The 24,936-nt window shown below is 40.2% G+C and overlaps 1 protein-coding gene across 1 annotated transcript; it reads left to right on the top strand.

The window, feature by feature from the left end:
* The first annotated feature begins 1,808 nt into the window (after positions 1–1,808).
* sdhdb (succinate dehydrogenase complex, subunit D, integral membrane protein b) lies at positions 1,809–22,887 on the top strand. Its single transcript, XM_048562248.1, has 4 exons — positions 1,809–1,893; positions 8,307–8,417; positions 16,186–16,330; positions 22,462–22,887. Exons 1-4 carry the CDS (start codon positions 1,845–1,847, stop codon positions 22,625–22,627), a joined length of 471 nt encoding a protein of 156 aa, XP_048418205.1. The 5' UTR covers positions 1,809–1,844; the 3' UTR covers positions 22,628–22,887.
* Positions 22,888–24,936: the final 2,049 nt, after the last annotated feature.

Below are 24,936 nucleotides of genomic sequence, written 5' to 3'. Positions count from 1 at the left end.
ATGGAGAAGAACTACACTAGAAGAAAACATGTTAAATATGTCAAGTTTTAATTTACAAGAGATGTAGTCTTCAGAACCACAAACCAGAGTGAGGTTGGTGGTCAATGGACTGAAAACAGGAAACATATGATAAAAGAAATACACTAAAGGTCAGGTAAAGTCCCCTAAATCCCAGAGGACTGTCGGATTTCTCTCACATTAGAGACCTCTAAGGGAAAGTTGCTATAGTCCTACTGGACCAGAGGGATGTTTTGTCAGTGCACCGAAACAACTGGTGGTGATTTAACCTGAGAATCACCATGTTTCTGCTGAGGGGAGAAATTGAAAGTGGTTTGATTCGATTTATTGTTGTCGCATGTTCCAAAATACAGAGAAAAGAGTTTTTTGTGTGTTTTCCAGGCATATTGTACCATTCAAAGTGCATCAGGTAAGAGAACAAGTGTGTAGAATACAGGGTACAACCACGAAGAAGGTGCAGAGACAGAGATCAACATTAACATTTGAGAGGTTTGATCAAAAGTCTGATAACAGCAGAGAAGAAACTGTTCTTGAATCTGTTTATACGTGTCATCAAACTTTTATATATATTCTGCCCAATGGAAGAGGTATAACTGGGGTGGGAGGGATCTTTGATTAAGCTGGTTGCTTTCCCTAGGCAGTGGAAAGAATAGACTGAGTCAATGGACGGAAGGCTGGATTGTGTGCTGGACTGGGCTGTGTTCACTACTCTCTGTAATTACTTAGGAGTATGCTACTTGGCCTGCTGTGTTCATCCGGCTCCACACTTTGTTATCTCGGATTCTCCAGCATCTGCAGTTCCCATTATCTCTGTAATTTCTTGTCACCTTGGGCAGAGCAAGTGTCATACCACACTCTGATGTATTCAGATAAGAAGCTTTCTTTAGATTAGATTCCCTACAGTGTGGAAACAGGCCCTTTGGCCCAACAAGTCCACACCGCCCCTTGCAGCATCCCACCCAGACCCATCCCCCTATAACCCACACACCCCTGAACACTACAGGCAATTTAACATGGCCAATCCTCCTAGCCTGCACATCTTTGGACTTTGGGAGGAAACCAGAGCACCCGGAGGAAACCCACACAGACATGGGGAGAATGTGCAAACTCCGCACAGACAGTTACCCGAGGCTGGAATTGAACCCGGATCCCTGGTGCTGAGGCTGCAGTGCCGACCACTGAGCCACCGTGCTGCCCTTTACGGTGCATCAATAAAAATTGGTAAGCCTCTGTGCGGACATGGCAAATTTCATCAGTCTTCACAAAACTTTCACAGTAACCTCAACTGGTTAGAATTCACACGACACCAGGTTGTAGACTAACAGGTTTGTTTGAAATCACAAGCTTTCGGAGTGCTGTCCCTTTGTCAGATGAAGTCACCTGTGCAACACTGGCTTCTCCACATCACCTGAACTGGTGTGAGAACTGAACCCATGTAACTGGCGTACTCTGCATCACAAACCAGCCATCCAACCCACCCACAAAACTAAGAAAAAAATATCATAGAATAGAATATTGCAGAAAAGGAACAAAGATTAATTTCTGGAGAAGGACCATTCAACTCTAAACATTGATTCTGATTTCTCTCCCCACGGATGCTGCCAGATCTGCTGAGTTTCTCTAGCAATTTCTGTTTTTGATTCAGATTTCCAGCATCGGCAGTGGTTTATTTTGTCAGAATGGTTGGCCTTTGACAATTCCAACAATGTAGCCCAGGACTACAACTCCCATAAGGCCTTAGTGTGCAGATGCGTGCGCGCGAAAAATGTTGTTTCCGGTGCTTGGCCATTACTTCCGGTAGGGTGACCTTGCCCGGGGAGATTGAAATGGCGGCTGTTGTCAAGCAAACTCTGATCTGCGGACGCGGCTTTAAGCGTGAGTGACTATCCCCCTCTAGTTTGGGGGTGGAAAGTTTTTAGCTGGGTTCGGATTTAATGTTGTTGTAGTGTTAGCCGCCGGACTAAGAGTTTAATGTTAATTCCCACTCCGCCTGACTCACTGAGACAGGGTGAAGAGGGGGCAGGCCAGGCCCGCTTACTGCGGTAACGGCCACCCAGTCTCACTCCAAACCACCGCAAATAACAGCTCGTTTAGCTTGCCGTCCATCACACTGTCGTGATGTTCCACTCAGAGTTCGCAGTGACAGCCAAGGCAAGAGAAGGGTTAACAAGTGGAGGTGGGATGGAGCGGTGCAGGGAAGAGAGGTCGGGCTAAGAGGCGGCGGCGGGCGCGCCAGTGACCGGGGTTCAGTTCCAGCCTCGGGCGACTCTCTGTGTGGAGTTTGTACGTTCTTCCCGTGTCTGCGTGTGTTTCTTGTGGGTACTCTGCTCCGCTCCCCTCCCCTCCCCTTCCACAGTCCAAGGGTTAGGGGGATTGACCATTCTAATTGTCCCAAAATGTCCAGGGATGTGTAGGCTAGGTGGGTTCGCCACGGGAAATGTAATATTACAGGGATAGGTTTGGACTAGATAGACTGCAGAGCCTGCTTCCCACACTGTAGGGGGATTCTAAGAGTGGGGCAAGAGGGATGCGGTGTTGGATAAGTGGCGTGAGAGGTGCTGTTGCGGAATGGTAGTAAGAGATGGTTCTGGGGGGGAATGAAAGGGTTTGTGTGAACAGAGGCGTGTAAGGAAGGGAAAAAGGGTTTCTAGCTGACCAAGGTGGATGCTGAAAGAAGTAATGTGGTGGATTAAACAAAATAAACTTCTCGTTGTAATACAACAAAGAACCGTGCATGCTGAAGGTCTGAAACAAAAATAGAAATTCGACATGTCTGGGAGCATCTGTGACAAAAAAGCAGAGTAAATGTTTTGAGTCCAGTGATCCTTCTTCGAAACTTCTCAATGTTTTCTTGGCGTTTAGAGCTTCCAGCCCTGGGATAGTTATGACTGTATCAGCACTCGGCTGGCCTCTAACTGTATGCACCTTGCAGAAGAATTGCCAATGTGTTAACTGCACAATGTATTTTTCTGTATTTAGCTTGATCCCAGCTTTTCTAGTTCTGTCTTCCTTAGTGCATATATGGCCATACTTATTTTTCATTCACACCATAGATCTAGGATATCTTCAGCTATACTAACTGCTTCTTTACATCCTCTCTATTGTTTCATCTATTACTAGATAGATGGAATTACTGGACCATGGATCACCAACTTCCAAAGGTAGATAGAGTGTGTATTGAATGTTAACAGCAAGATTCCTCATCAAGGTTTCACATTCCACAGTTACTCTTCAAAAAGTACTTCTTGGCTGAGAAACATTAAAGTATGATTCAAAACAAAATTTTTTTAACTGTCAAAAACACAATCTTCAAATGAGTTAGGACTAGAGGTAGGATAACTGTACTAGTGTTTGTGGATATAATTCACCCCTATTATATTTTATATTTCTGTTATAAATTCCTGTAACCCAGATTTATAATCAGGAATTTTGTGACAAAACTTTTTGGATGAGACTAAATGGGTTAAATAGCACGGAGTGCATTGTACACATGTGATGAAATTAGCTAGATAACTGTTCTGTTTAGGACATAGGAACGATAGTAGAACATAGAACATAGAACATAGAACAGTACAGCACAGAACAGGCCCTTCAGCCCACAATGTTGTGCCGACCATTGATCCTCATGGATGCACCCTCAAATTTCTGTGACCATATGCATGTCCAGCAGTCTCTTAAATGACCCCAATGACCTTGCTTCCACAACTGCTGCTGGCAACGCATTCCATGCTCTCACAACTCTCTGCGTAAAGAACCTGCCTCTGACATCCCCTCTATACTTTCCACCAACCAGCTTAAAACTATGACCCCTCGTGCTAGCCATTTCTGCCCTGGGAAATAGTCTCTGGCTATCGACTCTATCTATGCCTCTCATTATCTTGTATACCTCAATTAGGTCCCCTCTCCTCCTCCTTTTCTCCAATGAAAAGAGACCGAGCTCAGTCAACCTCTCTTCATAAGATAAGCCCTCCAGTCCAGGCAGCATCCTGGTAAACCTCCTCTGAACCCTCTCCAAAGCATCCACATCTTTCCTATAATAGGGCGCCCAGAACTGGACGCAGTATTCCAAGTGCGGTCTAACCAAAGTTTTATAGAGCTGCAACAAGATCTCACGACTCTTAAACTCAATCCCCCTGTTAATGAAAGCCAAAACACCATATGCTTTCTTAACAAACAATAGTAGATCACTCAGCCTTTCAAGTTTGTTCTGCTGTTCAATAAGATCGTGGCCAAGTTGTGACATAACTCCATACACCACCTTTTGGCCAGAGATTTGGTGCCCAGGTCTGTTGTCAATACTCCATGCAGGCTATGACTCGGGTTTTATATAATTACAGCATGACTTCTGTATCGTTATACTCCTGTCCTCTAAATATAAAGGCTAGCATTCCATTAGCTGCCTTAATTATTTATTGTACCTGTTTGTGTTATTTTAAAGATCTATGCATCTGACCCCCTTGAGTCTCTTTTGGTTATCTGCTGTATTCAATTTCATACTATGTAGAAACTATGCTGATCTATTGATTTTTTTTCTATCTAAAATGGACACTATCACACTTGCTTATGTTGAGCTCCATCTGCTGGAATTTTGCCCATTCATCTAGTCTATCAATATCCCTTTGTGACTTCATGCTATCATCTGCACTTTCTGCAATGCTGCCTGATTTTGTCATAGCAAATTTGGATGTATGACTTTCAATGCCATTATTTGAGTCATGAATGATAATGAGAATAACTGAGGCCCTAAAACATCCTTGTGGGACACCACTGGTTACATTCTGCCAATCTGAGTAGTTAGTATCTCTACTTTCTGCTGCCTGCCACTCAAACAATTTCCGAGCTATGCCAGTAACTTGCTGTCAATTCTATGGACTTCTGCATTTTAGTTAACACTCTCTTATGCAGAACTTTATCAAATGTCTTCTAGAAGTCCATATAAACCATATCCATTGACATTGCCTATTGACCACCTTAGCTAACTTTTGTCATTTGTCTGGCACTGTTATGGCCCATGAAAATTGTTTGTGTGCTCATGTGATGTTATCTTGTATCTTTGCCCTTTTTAATCTGATTGGAATCCTTTATTTGTGCATGGTAGTGTAGATTTATTGGCATCTTACACTTGAGTTGAGTACAGAGTCGATTCTAATCTCCTGATGCAATCAGCATTATGTTGGCATTATCCGAAGGTATGGGGTGGGGGCGGCAAAGTAAGAAACAGATCTATCTTCTGCATAGGTTTATTCACAATACCCTGCACAGTGTAAGTGCCAATTTAGCTTAAGTGCTAATTTTCCCTTTCACAGATCAGACTTTTCCCAGGTGAACAGTGGTTCTTATGTATTTGAGTAAACTTTTTGGACTTGGGTCCAAACCCATGGTGATACTCTCCCTACCTCTGAGCCACATGACACTGTCTTTCCCCCAAAATAAAGTCGTTATATTCAATGTAGGAGCAGCACATTTTCTTAATTTCTAATTATTTTTAATAAACCTCTTTGGACATGTTATTGACACACCTCTGGACTAAGTGGGATTTGAATCTGGACCTTATGGCCCAGAGAAAGGAACACCACTACTGCTCAACAATCCTCAAAATGTACTCACCAGTTTCTTGAAAATAAGCTTTACTGTTAGTACCTTCGAGTCAATAAATGGATAGTATCGCCACCATTTATATGTAAACAATACTCTGCTGTTTCCACCACCATTTTCAACTTCACATCCATCATTGCCCATTTATGGTTGCCAGCATTTGAGTTGGTGAAGCCTCAAAATATCTTTTGACTTAATATTGGTTAAATACAAACCACTTCCCGGCCTGCTTACTGGCATGTAGGCTTGAAGATTTATTTGATCCAAAAACTAGACTTTAAATCCTATATTGATCGTCAATTCTAAGATTTATATCCACACCTAGCCCAGATTTCATGACCTTTTAACAGCATCCTCTGTAAATTCGAACTCTTCTGAATTCCATTGTCCACACATTACAGGAAACCCCACTAGATGTAACAAGTCATTGTAATTAAATTTAAATACCTTCCTGATTTGTAAATCCGGCTACAACATTGCTCCATCCCTCCCATTGTGACTGTCTTAAGTCTCTGTGACGCATATGCTCTCCTGTCTTCCATACCTGGTCTGTTGTGCATCTTCTCTTCTGTTTGACCCCCTGTGGAAGACTTTAGCTATAGTGCCTCTAGCCCTGGGATACTTTTCCTAATACACACCACCTTCACACTTCTCCACTTTTAAAACCCATCTCAAAATCTAGTCTTTTTGCTACACCTTTACTTGTTGATGTATCTGCATGGAGTGCATTTTTTTCATGTCTGTGAAGTACCTTCAGTCAGTTCTTTATAGAAACCTTCATTTAAATGTAACAAAAACGGAGATCGCTGGAAAAGCTCAGCAGGTCTGGCAGCATCTGTGTTGAGAAATCAAAAGTTGATATTTCCAGTTGAATGACCCTTCCTCAGAACTTCTGAGGAAAGGTCACTCGACCCAAAGCATCAACTCTTGATTTCTCAACACAGATGCTGCCAGACCTGCTGAGCTTTTCCAGCGATCTCCGTTTTTGTTTTTGGTTTTGGTTTACAATATCCACAATTTTTTATTTCACTTGTGTGTTGCTGTTAGTCATTCTGATCCAGAAACCTCCTTGTCCAGAGTCCAGATAATCACTGTTTAAATCAGCAGCTACCTTTTTATTTTGTATGTTGAATTTTTATGGTGTCACACTTAACTTTGTGTTGTCAGAATAAACTGTTCAGGATGTATTGTTGTTCATGCATTTGCAGTTTGAAAAGAAAGGTCCTTTGGTTTTTGCAGGGTAAAGGAGGGCAGTGGGTGGTGCGTTCAGCAGCATGTTTGTTCTGACCCATTTTTCTCACTCGGGTGTTAATGCTTGAATCCTGCACCTTGGTTAACGACACAAAGTGTACCTGAATGGAGATTATCACAAACAACTTGATCTCGACTGGAGAGAAATCAGAGTGGGATGAAAGAAATAATAGTAATATAAGTGTAGGCAATGATCCTTGTTGGAGGGATTTTGGAAAGTTGACTGAAAGTTTGATCAAAGCATTAGGTTTTGAGAATTCTTTGACAGTAGGGAGAGAGCAAGGGAACTGTATATCCGTAGAGGAGTATTACTTCATGGGGAAGGAGCAGGTGAGTGGAGGTGGAGTCCAGGGATGGAAAGAAGGTTAGGCACACAAAGGGATAGTTGACAGCCAGTAGGAAAGAAAAATTGATAATGGGACCATAAGTGGGTGAAAACAGGTTGGCTGTGCAAATGTTTATTTTCATGGGTGGTAAACATTGTTATGCTTGGATGCTACAGGCTCATTTTGTTCCTGTTTTCTAATCAACCTATTCAGAAATGTTTTTACACCCATGGACTCACTTGCTCAGAAGTAAGGACGGTTCCACTGTGCGACAAGAGCCCTCCTCCGATGAACCCACCACAGCGTTATAATTGGAACTAGTTGTAACTCCCCTTTTCTTCCATTCCATAGCAAGTTTTCATTACTCCCTCAGAAGCACAATCATTTGCTCTGGGAATCTTCAGAAGAAACGTGAAGTAGGTTATTGGATACTGCTCCTCAGCCACATCTGTAACTCCTTTCAGCAGCCTACAATCAGAACCTGATTAATATCTTCAGTATGTAACACTCATGCATAACTGTGTGTATGGCTGATAGCAGACAGTAAACCGTGCTAAAATAGCACATCTCCATGTAACTTTGTAAGCATCCTCATATGTCACTGAACCGTGATATCATGTTTGATTATATGCCAGCTTGTTTATCTACCGGAGAACAAGAATAATTTGAGAGAAATTATTTCCTCCAGCATAGCATTCCACCACAAGGGTGTATCATTGGCATTCAGGCCACTCGGGTGAGGTCAATAACACTTCTTCATGCCAAATAATGGCGGGAATCTGGAACTCCATTCACAAAAACTCAATGAGATGATGGGGATTTGTTAATTAAAATGATTAAAATCAAAATTTGGAGACTTTTGTTAGCTGAAGCTGTTGAAGAGCTTGAAACAAGGATGAGTAAAGTCAAAGAACAACAGTAATCTAATTGAATGGCATGAGAGTCTTGAGTGACTAAACTGAAATTTGCTGCCCATGTACATGTATTTTCTTTCATCATTCCCCTCTAATCTGTAGTGGAATAATAAGTGGATAAGTAAAGTTTGAAAGCATATTTAATTTTGCAGTGGGCATTAATACATAGGTTAACTGTCTGTTTGTGTTTGCTCTTCTCCAGCAATGATCTTCAGTAGATCATTAGTGGTTGGACCTCTTCTTGCTTCCAGAAAGATTCATCAGCCTCCAGTGCTTCTGACATCACAGATTCATACGTCTCCCAGCCATTTGAGTAAGTGTTGTACCTGAGAGTTTCTGTTGTATCAGACGTAGCCAAGCCTTTTGTCTTTAATAGCTGCTTCAGATGCAGGAAGGGGGATTTGCACCTATAATTTCTTTCTGTGGTGCAGAAATGTGGAGAAAGGATAGGATATTTGCAGGTGGCATGCTGGCTTAGCAGTTAACACTGCTGCCTCGTAGTGCCTTGATCTGTGAGAGTTTCTCTGTGTGTTCATGTTTCGTCTCACAGTCGGAAGGTATGCAAGTTAGGTGCATTGGCCATGTTACAATAAATTGCCCAGTGTGTCCAGGGATGTATAGGCTAGGTGGATTAGCCATAGTAAATGTGGGGTAATAGTTATAGGCCAGGGCCTGGATCTGGGGGATTTTGTTTGTAGGGTCAGTGCAGACTTGGAGTGTTATGGCCTTTTCCCACACTAAGGGACTTCTATGATTCAATGAGGTTCGCCGCAATGGGCTCAGATAGCAGCATTTGAGTTCATGAGCAACCCCCACCCCCCCCCCCCCCCCCCCCCCCCCCCCCCACACACACACACACACACACACACACACACACACACACACACACACACACACACACACACACACACACACACACACACACACACACACACACACACACACAACTACCTCCCCTCCTTTGAAGTAGCGATGGCAGTTGTGAAGAGGAGACACTGGTCTGTTGTATGAATGCCAGGTGCCCAAAGCACTCCTTCCCCTTAGGAAGTGGTTCCAGTGGCAGAAACTGGGATGTTTGTGGCGCAACTTGGTGTGGGTACTCTATCACTGGCTAAGTGCAGGAAAAACAGGTGGTAATGTGGCTTGTGAAGTTGTGGTTGGTTTACACTTTACTGTATGTCTGAACCTGTCTGATTGTGGAGGCTCCTTATTCCAGACTGACAACTCTACTTCATAAGTGTTGTTAGCAGGGATGGTTGAAGGGTGGTTGCTTACTGTATTGAGCAGTGTAGAGAGGACTGATTATTGGGTGTAGGAAAGAAGGGAAAGGGGCTTCACTTTCATCAAGAAATAATATTAACCATCAACCCTTTCCTCAAATGCTGCCTAACCTGATAGGCATTACCAAAACTTTGTTTTTATCTCATATTTCCAACATTTGCAGTCAATTTTTTGAAATTGAAAGATTTGCTAAGGTAAATAGACTAATTGTATTTCTAAGGTGTGCAGAATGCAGAAGAGCATAAGCTCAGTGTAAGAGCTGAGCTGTTCAGGGGTGTTTTTCAGAAGCACTCCTTCACAGAAGGGGTAGCAGAAATCTTTTCTTTTTATAAAAAGTTCACCCGTCAAAAAAAGCATTGAAAATTTCAAGACTCCGTTTGATGTACATTTTCTGTTCAGTTGACTGTATTAAGACTGCTCACACCAGACTGAATTAAGGTGGAGACTAGCCATGATCTAATTGAATGGAAATACAGGCTCAAGGGGCTGCATTCCTATATTGCTTTGCGTTTAGAAATTCAAAGCCAAAACACAACCTTTGAAGTGCAGTCGACAGCTTTGGATAGATTACGTCAGATCACTGGTTTAAAAACTTCCCTCAGAGTTAAACATTATTAGGGAAACCCATATTATCTGTATGCATTTACTGTACTGCTTTGATTTTGTTTTCTGTTTCTTGAGCTGCACTTGTTTCCGACCAAAACTACAAAGGATAATAGTTGTGCAACTACGAAATAGCTTACAGCTTAGCAAAGTTTCCAATTATTTATCGTCCTTCAGTTATCTCTGCTGTATAGTTTTTTTTGTTCTTTGGACAGTGTGGGCAAGGCTGACAAATAATACTGCCGCTAACTTACTTTTTGATGTGTGAACCCTTGAAGTCGCTGCTGTGAACAGACCACTGAAACCAGTTGTCAGCGCATTGATACAACGGTTGGTGTGTGCAAAACCTTGGAGCAGCCATGCAGCTTAGAGAGAACACGCCTGGCAGGGACAGTATCTGTTGCCCATTCCTAAGTATGCTTGAACTGAATTGTTGTTAGACCATTTGAGGGCATTGAGTTAATCGAGTTACTGTGGGCTTGGAGTTGCAATTAGGCCAGAGTGCATGAGACAGCAGATTTCTTTGCTTAAAAGACATTAGTGAACCAGATGTATTTTGCAATGTAATGATTATTACTGGGAGTAGCTTTCTGGTTCACATGTTTATTACCAGCAGCCTCTGTGGAGGGTTTTGAGCTCATGTCCTAGGGATATTAGACTGAATCTTTTTTTGTTAACACAGTAACATTACCACAACATCAACATCAACATCTCCCCTAAAAGTAGGTTTTATCGTTTGGATCTGATGTGCTTTTATGTGGGTTTGCAGCTTAAGGTACTTAGTGGCAAACAGCAGGTGGCAGTAAAGGGATTGAAATGTTCTGGTTTTAACAAGCAGACTTGCGCTTTTGTAGTTCGACTTTTAAGAGATGTCATGGCATGGAAACAGATTTGACACCTTTCAATGCAATGCAGGGGGAAGTAGAATATGTAACAAATGGCAAGTGAGGTGAGAGAGATGGGATTAAGAGTTGAATCTAAGAATATTCATTTATTTTTTGTGTTTAATGGGTGTGGGCGTTGCTGTGAAGCTGGCATTTCGTGCCAATCTCTAATTGCCCTTGAATTGAATGGCTTACTAGGCCATTAAGAAGGCAGTTAAGAATCAACTATTTTGTTGTAGCTCTGGAATCATGAGTGAACTGGATGGATTCTTAAATGACCTTGATCATTTTTATTCCACAATTTTTCCTGATTTTAAATTCAAATTCTATGAGCTGCCATGGTGAGATTTGAACCCATGTTCACACTTAAATAGCCTGGGCCTCCAGATTGCCAGTTCAGGGATGTTTTCAGTTTGTCTCCCTCTCCTCTTGGGAGATGTTTTGGAGAGACTTCTCCAGGGGACAGAGGTGAGAATGGATTTTTGAATGAGGAATGTTGTGTTAAGCAAATAATGGATGTTGCAGTGCTTTCCAGTTGTACCTTTTTGTAGCAAGATTTATAGTACAAAAAGGGGTAATTCTCATCAGCCAAAAGAACTTAATGCATCGTAAAATTACAGCTCCTTGAAGGTATATCTGAGAATTTTCTCTAAGGGTTTCTATTTCAATCACCCTTTCAAACTGTGAATTCTATACCATTTACCATCTACCAGGTGAAAGAATTCATCAAATATCCTCAATTCTTTCCATGAATTACTTGTCCTCTCTGCTCATAAAAATGGTTCATTCCTTTGCACCACACTTAGGGCTCTCAATTTTATGCACCTCAATTAAATCTCCAGTTAACCTCCTCTGGTTTAAAGAAAACACCCACACCCTACTGGGGAGATTGTAGCATATTGGTAATGTCACTATAAGAGTAATGCAATAACCCAAACTATTAGGAAGGTAGGACTTAGGAGCAAGTTTATCCATTTGACCCTTTGAGCAATGGGATTGCAGGCTAGGGTGTCAGCTCCCACTTTCTAGTGTATCCTCCTCCTGAAATCTCAACTTCCTGAACTCTTAACTGAAGTAACGAAATCTCAGTATTAGCATTAGCTTCATCACAAGCATTAGCAAAAAGAGGAAACTATATAATCATTAACAAATATATTGTAACCATTTAAAATCTGTTTTGTGAGGATAGAGATAAACAATAACAATAGTAAGGGAATATTTGTTTATCCGTGGTAGTCTAAAAATAAATTTTTGCTTTTTGAACATCTCATCTGATCTGTATTAAGTTATCATTGTTATTTTAATGCTCTGGGAAACACTCATTCAAGTCTCACCACAGCAACTGGTGAAATGCAAATTTAATTAATAAAAACTGTCTTAAAATTAAGCTAGTCTTAATGATGGTGACTGTCAAACTTTCATTGATGAATAAAACCCATCTAGTTCACTAATGTCTTTCAGGAAAGGAAATCCACTATTCTTACCTATTCTGACCTACATGTGAATCCAGACCGATGGCAATATGCTTGACTCTTATCGGAAATGGTCAAACAAACCACTCGTGATGTAGTGATAGGTGACAACTGCTGGCTTTGTCAGCAAAGCCCACATCCGACGCAAAAATGAAAATGCAATCTTTTCTCAGACTTAAAATTCCCTATTTATGGAAATCCTCCTTAAATCTCCTTTCTAATGTGATGACATCATCCTGTAATATTATGACTCAGGCTATGTTGTGCTTTCTTAATGTTATATTCCTATTCCATTTACGCTAATGTGCTAGAGCCATTCATTTGTCTCGTTCAGTGCTATTACTTTCTAGAGTGGCTCTGTTTCTCCAGGTCCATGTAATTGTTATAGCTGGTTGTTTCTTAATTCCCCATGTTAGTCACCTGAGCAATGGACATAAATAACTCTGTGAGGATCCAAGCCTTTCTCTCCCTATCTTCATGCAATTTACTTCTGCTCAATGCCACAGTAATGGTTTTGCTGCCAGGAGCAAACCCTGTAGGATAAGGGAACTGAGCCTATAATGTACTAAATTTTTGTTCTGCCCACCAATTGTCTGCTAATCTGCCGTAAGATGGGAATTGAAACAAAAGTTTAAATCTGCGTCAGTACGACATCTTTCTGCACACTTAATTTGTTGTTGTTGCAGATCTGATTTTAGTTGGTTTCTGAAGGTTTTTATCGTGGTCTTTGATCTCCGCTGGGTGAACAGTTGGAACACTATAATCGGCTTCTGACACCTGGAAAATCAGTTTATGTTCCCAATGGAATTGACAGATATGTGGTTGTTTGTGGAGGACCCTGGCTCGGCTTTGATCTTGCATGCAGTTTAATTGCTACTTGCTACTCGCTCCGGCTCACACGGTGATTGGTTCTTGTGAATCTATAGTCAGCTAGATGAGCATGACAAGGAAGCAAATCAGTAGCAGCAAAAGTACAATTAATTCCAATACAAAACATATTAGCATGCCCCAACATGAAGTCATGAGGTGTAGATCTGTTGTGATGGCTTGTAATGAGCTGATCATCTGATCTCAACAAAGTATGAAGTAGCATCATGTCTCAAACAATTTTGCCCAACTTATACTCCCTGGGCCTCTATCTTATCCTATCAGCATTTCATTGTGTTCTTTGTAACCCAATTCACTTTATTAGTCCCGAATCATGAATTACGATGATTCTTTTCTGTGCCTTTTTGATGAGTGGCAAATTCGATCTTATAACTGATGGAAATTTCCATCATTTGTGTGCACTTAGGCACTAAGTATTGACCTTTGTCATCTTCTCTGCTTTCCTTCCAAAATTCCCAACTCTCGTTCAATACAATGTAGCCCACACCTGGCTGACGCAGTAAGTCCCTGCACTTCCTATTGTCCTGTTGCAAATTTCAAAATGCCTGATAGTCAATGCGAGATTGAAATTCCTGCTTCCATATTCACCATGGCTGCCCATTCCCAAACCCTGTGTGCTCACACCTGTTGCCACTTGCTGCTTAGTTGTAGCTCCATGGATTGCAATTCTGGCCTCTGAATCAGGAAGTTGTAGGTTTCAGCTCACTCCACAAATATGAGCACGAAACCTGTACTGATATTCCACTCTCAGTACAGAGGGAGCATTGCATTGCTGGTGGTACCTTCTTCCAGAGATGGTATTAAAGAAAAGCCCTGTCCTGTCTGTTTCCTGCCTGCCCTCGCTCCCTGTTTCCTGATCTCCTTATTGCACTGTTATGAAAGCAGATATCAAATGCACACTGATAACTAAAACCAAAACCCCCAGAAAAGCTTGCCTCACCTTTTATAATCTGTTAAAAGAAATGTTAAAAGTAGTATAACCTGCCTGTCACCCCCCAATCTACTATAAAAGGGAAGTTAAATGAAATGAACCCCTGACAGTCACTATAATCAAACAACTAACAATTTACTAATCTAATAGTGAAGAAATTAACAGGACTACTAATGAACCAAACAATTCCCCTCTCAACCACTAGCTATTACCAAGTAAAACAAAATACTAATGGTATTTTGTTACATAAAATACAAAACCAACTTGTATAACCCAAATTAATAAAAATAAAAATTCAGTCTCTCAAAATTAAAGCCTGGATACGTCTTCTGGAGTGTTCTGTGCCTTCTCCCTTGATCTTCAGTCAGGAACACCTTTCTCCATCAAATTCTTAGGTTGGGAATATTAGCTAAGTGTGTCGCCGTATCTTTAGTCAGATTGTTTTCTGTGAGCTTTGAGAATTCTGAGAGAGCCGATGATTTTCTTTGTGCAAATTGGCTATCTTACTGTGTACACCACAATGAGCTTTAGGATTCCCTGAGATTCTGGGTGTCACTAAATAAGTGCATGTCTGTTTTCATTTAGCACTGGTTTGTTCCTTTTCCCAAATCTTCTGTGCTGTTCTCAATGGCCGCAATATCTCATCTTCGCTACTCTCTTCCACTTTACCATCACCCTTTTTTATTTTCAGAAATGTATTTAAAACATGGCTGTAGGAGGAGCTTTAGTTCATAACCTAATTTTTCTCGTATCTCCCTTTTTTCCAGTTGCTTCACTGTCAATGCATTTACCGTCAGTGAAAAGCTTTGAGCTAATTGAATGTACGAGAAACTGTACCGAATGCAATACATCATGCTGCACTTCATGTATTTCTGTCATTTTAAGAAAAAGAGGAAGCAATTAATTTCCACTATCTGGAGCATGTTTCAAAACATTGTAAAATCTAGTTTCTAACTGACCTCAGGAACCACATCAGTGGGAGAGAGAAAACAATTACCTTTATTTGACCATAAGGAGGTGTAGATTCTAGAATTTGTGACCATAAAGGCACAACAGGTTATGCGCACAATCATATTGACAGGAAAATAGTACGTAGTCACAAATGTACAGCATGGAAACAGATCCATTGGTCCAACTTGTCCATGTTGACCAGATATAATAAATTAAGTCTTAGTTCCATTTGCCAGCATTTGGATTGTAACCCTTTAAACCCTTTGTATTCATATACCTATCTATTTAAATGTTGTAATTGTGGCAGTCGCCACCACTTCCTCTGGCAGTTCATTCCATAAATGCACCACTATCTGCATGAAAACATTGACCCTTAGGTCTATTTTAAATCTTTCCCCTCGCTCCTTAAACCTATACCCTCTAGTTTTTGGACTCCCCTAAGAAAAGACCTTGGTTATTTGCCCTGTATAAATGGCACTGTAACATAATGTGAAGCCATCTTGTGTAAGCAAGAGCATTCAGCCATTGTTATATTCCTGTTTGTTTGCTTATTTGGAAATTTGGTCTTGTGGGAGTTCAAACGTCTGATAATGAAATTGACAATATAATTGGAAATGATCATGGGCAGAAGATACTGACAAATTTCATGCATTGGTAATTTAACTGATCCAGTTTTATAAAGTTTTCCTCTGCCTGTCTTCTAAGTAGTTTCTTCAAATGTTGACTACAGCAACAGAAATTTAACACCTGAAAGTTCACATGAAGTTCAAAATGTTGCACAATTTCTGTAGAGTGGCATCTTTTCTGTTTGTATTTATTACAGTTTATTTCTGACTCAATGTTGTTTTAGTTCAAATTGCTGGATTCTTTTGTACACAAATGACTAATCTTATTAGGTGCTTTTTAAATTCTCTTCTGCAAATTAGGATCTGATTTGTTGACTGGAATTGTGGGGCTATTCATGTTGCTTCTGTTGTCCAGTTAAATCAATGTGATTAGAGATTTTTACCTGGTGTTATACACATTATGATTACCCATTATTGCGTGTCATTTTATTCCTTCGTTTGTTAGCTGGTTCAAAAGCTGCGTCTCTACATTGGACAAGTGAGAGGATACTAAGTGTCACCTTATTGGGCCTTATACCTTCTGCCTATTTCTACCCGGGAACTGTCATGGATTACTCATTGGCTGCAGCTGTTACGCTCCATAGTCATTGGTAAGGTCACATTTTAAGTTCTGTGTGTAATTTCTTTTCTACTAATTTTGATTTAATTATTGGAACAGGATAGACAATTTGGTTTGATAGATTACATTGATAGGGGACATGAAATGCCTCAATTATGTGAAGATATTAGAAAAGTTGGGATTTTGTTTTATTTAGCATTCTTCAGTGGAATATAGGTATAACTGACATGGTCAGAATTTGCCACACATCTCTAACTGCTCTTGAACTAAGTGGCTTGCTCATCCATTACAGCAAGCGATTAAGAGTCAGCTACATTGCTGTTAATTCGCATGTAGCCTAGCCCAGACCAGGTAAGGACAATAGATTTCCCTCCATCAAAGGATATTATTGAACTATACTGAGTTTTGACATTTGGTGTTGGATATTATGGTCACCTTTGCTGACACTGACTGTACTTTGCATGTTTATTAATGGGATGTAAAATTTCACCATCTGCCATGATGGGATTCAAACCTGTGTGCCCAGGGCATTAGCCTGGACTCTGGTTACTTGCCCAGTGACATTACCACTGCAGTACTGTCTCTCCTCAATTGTTCCCTCAGAGTTTTGGGAAAAAATGTTCCTTGTGTGTTGGATCATTGGCCAGACTAGAATTTATTGCTCATCCTAATTACTTGAAGGGCATCTTCCTCTCCTGTAGAACTCTACTCCTGAGTGGATGGCAGTGATTCTCCTTTTTAGATCACAGCAGCTGATGTGGTGTAAAATAAGGTAAAATCACCATAGTCCCAGAGAGCCGTGGGACTGCTTTGTCGTTAGAGGGAGATGATCGGTGGTGAATGTAAGCTGAGTGTTGCTGTAACTTGGGCGAGGTGCGAGATTGCAAAAGTAGGATCTTTATGGTAACCACGTCCATGTAGCACAGGTTCATCCAGGGTGTTGTTTGGAAGGGATCTCCCAGAATTTTGACCCAGTGACACTGAAAGAATGACAATATCTTTCAAAGTTAAAAGGTTACAGATTGTGTTCTCATCAGTTTGCAACCTTTTGTCTTTCTAGGTGATTAAGATTACTTGAGTTTTTGCGAATCATCTTGTTGATAGTATACACCAGTGTTGGAACGTGGAATATTTGAGGTACCTTTGTTAAAGGCAGAGATTGAGCTATTTGGAGTTGAACGTCTCAGGTTTCAATCTGTGTTGTTGACTTTCTCAAATAAAGTAACAGTCCTCTGTCTGAAAGCACTACAGAGACAGTTCAGCAAAACTTCCAGGCCTGATTACTATTCAAGACCATGCCTCGGAGTGACTGCATATACATGTAGCAGTTGGGTCAAAATAAGTTTGTTGGTGGTTTCTGGGGCATCGGGGGTCTTGTGAAATATGTCCATTTAGCCAAGGCAAAGCAAAATGGAAGTTGTATCCTCAACACGAATCAGTGACCCTCAGAATAGCAGTGGAGAAATTTGGAAGGAACGTGATAACTAGTGTCGGTTTGAGCTTGCTGAGGATGCCTATTCTCAGACTATTTCTTGAACACTGGAAACCAAGTGTGTGTGGTGGATGATTTACTGTTGAACTGGTTGAGGTCAAAGTAGCTCACATCTTCTCCCAGGGTGCCTTGCTGATTATCTCAAATATGTTTGTTTTCAGACATGATTATCTTCCTCTCCAAAAGAAAAACACCGACATCACTGACCTTTTCTGATGAAGGGTCTAGGCCCGAAACGTCAGCTTTTGTGCTCCTAAGATGCTGCTTGGCCTGCTGTGTTCATCCAGCTCCACACTTTGTTATCTCGGATTCCCCAGCATCTGCAGTTCCCATTATCACTAATAATTAATGACCTCACTCCTTTAAGTCACTAATTAAAACCTTCCTGTCGAGACAATTTCTGGGCCACCTGTTATAATATTTCCTTACGTGGCTCAGAATCAAATTTGGTTTGATGAAACAGCTGTTCTCAGGAACATTCATTATGTTTAAGGAACTATATAAATGCACATTGTTATTTTTCTGCAAAAAGAAATCTTGTTACACGTTGTGGCAGCTAACTGAACACTGAAATGTAGTGGCTGATGTAATTTTCCTGCTAATGTTGGCTGGAACTTAACTGGAATTGCTTGCTATATCTGCTTACCATAAATATACATCTGCAAATCTTTGGGGTCATTGCTGGAAAGAATTAATTTATTTTACAGAACCTCCCCATACTGCTTTGATCATTCGGGCACTGATCTGAATCTAGACTTTGAGGTTAACAGCAGACATTTACTGAAAGATAATTTTGAGATTAAGTTTCACTTAATTTCTTGGTTTGAAAAATGTTGAAAATAATTTCATCACCTGTTTTTCCGTTAGGGAAATTTGTTTTGTGAATTTACAGTAACTGGTCTAAAATAGGGTGATCATCAGATAAGCCAGTTCTGAATAAGTCATATTTCACTTGAACGAATAACTGCTGCTGTCTCCACAGGCACTGCTGTGTTTCACCTGTATTTTCTGTTTATATGTTAGATTTTCAGCATCTGCAGTCTTTGGCTTTTGTTGTTAGTCAGATGTCCCTTATGTGTGGTGTGGCAGGGGAAAGGCAGCAAAAGGGAAACTAGGAATTAGGAGAAACTGGATGAGTAAAACTATGCGTAATGTTTGAGAGGTAACATTGGTTCACCAGTCACGATTTATTCTGTCCACACTAGAAAATTGTTCATGAGATCAGAATTGTAATCAGTTGTGCTCCTAAGATGCTGCTTGGCCTGCTGTGTTCATCCAGCTCCACACTTTGTTATCTCAGCTTTGATCAACTGGCTTGACTCTGCTTGCTGTGTACGCTTCCATACTGAACCTAATCAATTGAGCAAGATGTCTCAATTCAGCTAACTGTGGGAAGAGTTGTTGTCAGACTTGAGTTCATTCCTTTGGAATAGCAAGTAGTGAAATTAAAATTGAACAAACCAGTTAATGAAATGGAAACTGACTTGTAATTCATGTGTTTGTGGGGCATCTTGTTGAACGTTTTGGACAGAAGTGTGGTGGTGGGGTATTTTTCCATTTAAAAATAAATTTGTGACGTCCTGCTTTGAGATGTTTGCTGTGTTAATCTGCCTGTGCCCACAGGCCACAACCTGTGGTGCTTTTAGTTTGACATGAAATAACCACAAATGTTGTTTTTCTGAGTTGACCCCCTCTCTCTTTATATCTGTCTTTTTGTAAATTTTCATTCTCTATTCCTGGCAAAAGATGTTGACTCCTTCATTGCCTGTCAACAGGGTGTATTGCTTGCAGGGAAGGAATAGAGTAAACTGAGGGACCTAAGCTAACCTGGCAAGCAAAGGGTTTCGTAATGTGCAGAAGTTATGCATTTGTGTCTGGTAATGTTTAGACCACTGTTGGAGACCTCCATACGTCTTGGGATATCCCATGATAGGAGGGATGGAGGTGGTATGTCAGAATTGTGACTATAAGAGGAAAATAGACCAGAAATGTTTCCAGTGAAGCAGACAAAGCTGATAATTACAAGCTCTTAATGATAGTGTGAAAATTAAGGACGGTTCATTTAGTCTGGATACAAACTCAGGATTATTAATTTAAATTTGACAACTCTTATAGCTGTGCTGTGAGCTTCCTCAATACTGCTGTCACATATATTGTCTTCTGCAATGAAGCCTAAACTCATGATCCTTGCACTTAGAATTGAGAAAGCAATGGTCCTCTCGTCCTCCTCTGCTTAACTTTGTCATTCTGCTGCAGAGGAATAGCAGTTGGATTCCCATTGGTAAAGATTTCCAGAAGAGTCACCTTAAAGCACTTGGGTGCTAGTTCACTGCTGGCTATTTATACTTTGGAGCAAAGTTGCCTATTTTTTCATTTTTTACTGAAAATGTAATGTGCTCAGGGCAGTGGAAGAAAGATAGAAATACCTGAATAGAATCACTGCAACTAAATGTGATCAATATAATATTGCATTGTGTGTTCTGAAATCTCAAATCTGACCCTAATACTCAGCTTTGGTTTCTCAAAATTGGTTAGTTCTGAAAGTGGAACATCACTCTAAATCATTCTTCAGATTTCCACCTCTGCTTGTTGAGTCAGAATATCTTTGTTCACACAAGTTTATCTGGTTTAACATTGAATCAATTGACCTCATTTGTAGAAAATGGTTGCAAAACCATCTATTATTGGAAAAGTATTGGAATTAGTTAAGGACAAAACAGAACATTTGGAAAATTATGATCTAAGCAAGCAGCCAGTGTAGCTTTGTGAAAAAGAAATTGTATCTGACTAGTTTAGAGTATGTTGAAAAAGTCTCAGCCAGAGTGGATTGACAGGAACTAGTACTTGACAAAAGGTGAATTCGTGAGATAGGAGTCTATGGTGTTGGAGGTAACACATTGGTACAGATAGAGAATTGGCTAATGGGCAGGAAACAGCAAGTGGGGATAAGACAGCAAAAGGGAAACAAAGAAAAAGGAGTAACTGGATGAGTAAACTTGTGCGTAATGTTTGAGAGGTAACGTTGGTTCACCAGTCATTTATTCTGTCCGCCCTAGAAAATTGTGCATGAGATCAGAATCGTGATCGGTTTTGATCAAATGGCTTGACTCTGCTTGGTGTGTACGCTTTCATACTGAACCTACTTAATTGAGCAAGATGTCTCAATTCAGCTAGCTGTTGAAGAATTGTTGTCAGACTTGAGTTCACTCCTTTGGGATAGCAAGTACTGAAAGTAAAATTGGGTTCTTTCAGGTTGGTGACCTGTGACCAGTGGGGTTCCATAAGGCTCAATGCTGGGACCACAACTGTCTATATTACTTTTACTGTGTTACTTGGTGAAGGAAGCGAATATACTAAAGACATGTTTACAGACAACAGAAAAATAGGTGGAAAGGCCCGTTGTGAAAGGTATATAAACATCTTAGAGAGGTATTGAGAGGTTAATCAAGTAGGCAAAATGTTGGCAAATGGAGTATAACTGGGGAAAATGTGAAGTTGGTCATTTCAGAAGGAGAACAAAAGAAAAGAATATTAAAATGGAGAAAAATTGCAGAAACCTGCAACACAAAGGGACTTGAGGCACTTGTGCATGAAATACAGAAAGCTAGTACACATGGGCAGCAGGTCATCAGGAACGCTAATAAATAAAAACCAAAACAACTGTGGATGCTGTAAATCAAGAACAAAAACAAAGTTACTGGAAAAGCTCAGCAGGTCTGGCAGCATCTGTGAAGGAGAAAACAGTTAACGTTTTGGGTCTGGTGACCCTTCTTCAGAACTCTGAGGCTAATAGGATGTTGGCCTTTATTTCAAGAGTAGGGAGGCTTACATTGTGGTGGGGAGAACATATCTGGAGTGCTGTGAGCAGTTTTGGTCCCCTTATGAAAGAGATCATCTCACTGGAGGCACTTCAAAGAAGGTTCACAAAGATGATCCTGGTATGAAGAGATTGGACAGGTTGGGACTCTACTCACTGGATTGAGAGATGATCTCATTGAAACATCTGATTCTTAAGGGGTTTGAGAGGATTTTCTCCTTATGGGACAGTCTAGGACCAGAAGGTACCTTAGAATGAAGCGGTCCCAATTTAAGATTGGGATGAAGAGCAATTTCTTTTCTGAGGATTAACAGTCTTTGGAACTCTTTGTCACAGAGAGCTGTGGGGCAGAATTCTTGTGTATATTTAAGGCTGGGATAGATTCTTGATCAATCAGAGAATTGACCATAATGGGGAAAGGGCAAGGAAGTAGTTGTGAGGAATGTCTGATCAGCCATAATCCTCTTGAATTGTGTAACATGCTCAAGGGGCAGAACAACCTACTCCTATTTCTTCTTCTTTTACGGTTCCAAATTCCTACCAATATTTGCATGAAAAATTATTTCCTTATTTCCCAAAATATTTGATCCATATGTTTAATCATTGATCCCTAATGTGCCAAATGTATTTATAGCAGCTTAATAATAAGTCTGATTTTGCTGAAAATTTCAAAGATTTCTCTCACTATAACAAAAAATTATTTCATGGGGGAAACGTGTTCATTATTGCACTGGGGGAATGTTGGACTATTTACAATCTTTGGAAAACATGGGCATTCACAGAGCAATGGTTTTGGATTTTGTGTAGAAGTTCATTGCCTGTTTAATTTGTTAATGCCTCTGTTCTCTTATAGGGGTCTTGGGCAAATACTTACAGATTACGTACACGGAGACACCAAGGTGAAACTGGCCAAGGCAGGCCTCCATGTCCTATCAGCGGTCACTTTTGCTGGCCTGTGCTACTTCAATTACCATGATGTGGGAATCTGCAGGGCTGTTGCAATGCTCTGGAGCCTCTAACATTAATTAATTGTGGTACTGTACTCTCAGCTGAACCATTTCTGGGCTCACTTTGATTTTTGAAATGAATATATGTACACATCCTATATATTTAATTTTCTTGGCAAATCACGTTAATTATTTCTTTAAAAAGAGCTGACAGAATGGAAACATTGTTTGAATGTATCTTTGAAACCTTTATTTACACTGATTGTAGATGTTGCCTTATGCCAACCAGTCATACCACCAGCCTTGTAAATAAATTGTACTTCTGTTTTTTCCACAGCCTCCATGACCCCGGTGTGTTCGAGTTCCCATTGTATATAACTCCAATGATTTTTTTGAATCAAGTCCAAAGGGGCTTGTTTCACACAATTGATCAAACCAGAATTGATTTGATTCAAAGCTATACAGATATCATCATTTTATTGGACCCAAATTTTGTTTTTAACAAGTATTTACCACAAAGCAGGCATTCTGTTAATTTGGTCTGTGCCTGTATTTATGCTTTGCACTTGCTGCCTCCAAGCCATTTCATCTTATCCTAGTACTTGTCTCTTGCAGTTATATAGCCTCCCGTTAAATGCATTCTTGCACTAATCCATATGATAGTGAGTTTTAATTTTATTTGTCAGGATGACATTATAATCATCATCGGGGTAAAGAAGTTGCTCAGTTATTCTGTTTTCATGACATGTTTTCATTTTGTCTGTTTGTGAAATCAAGATCCGGAAGCTTCCCTTTTTGCTCCCTTGAACTTTGCCTTGTGAAGTCTGCGTATTACTGGAGACTCAAACCCACAAGTGTCTTTTTGTAGTTTAGCAACAGTTAATTATGACATAACCAGAATCTTTTGCAAGACAATATAGCTGTTTCAAGTGATGCAACTTATTGATGTTTGCAACTTGGATGTTTTTGACAGGATGAGGATGCATGAACTGTCAGTTCTTTTTTCATCATTGGACCCTGACTAGACCTATGCAAACAGATAGTGCTCTTTCCACCTTGTGAAATAGGTTTGGCAAGATCCACGTCACAAAATTAGTTGAAATTCAGCACTAAATAAAACAATTAATCTAATTACTCTTCTTTTTAACAAGAAATAAAAATGTGATGTGTGAGGACTACTATGATGGGGAAAGGGGGTATCTGATTGCTTGCTTGATCTGTGGGGCTGGGCCAGGTGGTCTCTGTTCGGGGGTGGACCCATTACAGAAAGTGCCAAGTGGAGACCAAAATTCACTGTCACACCTATTGAGCGAATGTTTCTTTATAACATTTTGGTTCTAGAAATAGAAAAACTTTTAACTGCAAAACTGACTTCACTTGCTGTAAGTGTTTCAACAAAAGTATTTGAAGGATGATTGTATGATCAAGTTTGAATTTAGTTTTTAAAAAATAATCTTCTGTTTACCAGTAGTACTAGAGACAATTGTTTAATCTTAAACAATGAGGTTATGGGAATCTGCTGAGAAATTTCGGTGTTGTAATTCCTATGTTGCAACATCAACTGCCTCAAAAGTATTTAATTGGGTGACAACATATATTTGAGAATCTTAGCTAAGAATAAAATTTTGTTAGGCGGTGATAATAATTCTTCATTGAGTAACCAGTTCACATCCCTTGTCCAGGCAAATGTTAGAAAGGATTTGGTTGAGGGTCGTATTCCAGCTGCCTTTGCAAGGAAGAGAAATTTAAAATACAGTATTACAATTACACCTTCCTTATGTTTAGGAATGGCACTCTGTAAGTCAGATACTAACCAGGGTAACTGTCATGTAATGGGATGTTTTCTGCACCATTTAATTCAACAACGCCGTATTGATTACCCCATTAAGCCAAATATGACTTTTAGAAGTTGGAGCCAACTGTGTGGCTTGTCAATTTTGCAGCACCATCCACTTCGATCATGGCCGCTTCTGCCTCAACTTTTTCCAACCAGCTCCCATGTCCTTAAATTCCTGAAGACAGCAAAAAAAATCTATCTTCGGTCATGGACTATTCAAAACTTGGGTAGGTAATTCCAAAGATTTGCTATATTTTGAGTGATTACTCCTTATCTTGAGACACTGACCCCATAATTTAGGAGGCAATCCTATCCGTGTGGCAGAATATCATTTCAGTTTTATTGTAGATTTGTGACAGGTCTTGCTGAATATAGCAAAAAACCTTGGCAAAAATAAGATTGCTTTGCCTCATTTGTAAAAAGAGAGAACCTGTTAAATGGTATACATGGTGGGTAGCAGTAGCAAGCTGTTCTTGTAAGATCCAGTGTCATTCATAATCTCTTATACAGATTACATTTAATGTATCTGAACCGCTTCATCCAC

This window comes from Stegostoma tigrinum, chromosome 32 (genome assembly GCF_030684315.1).
Source record: "Stegostoma tigrinum isolate sSteTig4 chromosome 32, sSteTig4.hap1, whole genome shotgun sequence".
In the NCBI taxonomy this organism is placed as follows: domain Eukaryota; kingdom Metazoa; phylum Chordata; class Chondrichthyes; order Orectolobiformes; family Stegostomatidae; genus Stegostoma; species Stegostoma tigrinum.
This window is presented reverse-complemented; position numbering and strand designations above follow the sequence as displayed.

What these genes read in the sequence shown, in the direction of transcription:
- sdhdb (XM_048562248.1), top strand. Translation starts at nt 1,845, where the DNA reads ATGGCGGCTGTTGTCAAGCAAACTCTGATCTGCGGACGCGGCTTTAAG. An exon ending in CTGCGGACGCGGCTTTAAGC is followed by an intron (nt 1,894 to 8,306) that starts GTGAGTGACTAT and finishes GCTCTTCTCCAG; the next exon opens with CAATGATCTTCAGTAGATCA. An exon ending in TACGTCTCCCAGCCATTTGA is followed by an intron (nt 8,418 to 16,185) that starts GTAAGTGTTGTA and finishes TTCGTTTGTTAG; the next exon opens with CTGGTTCAAAAGCTGCGTCT.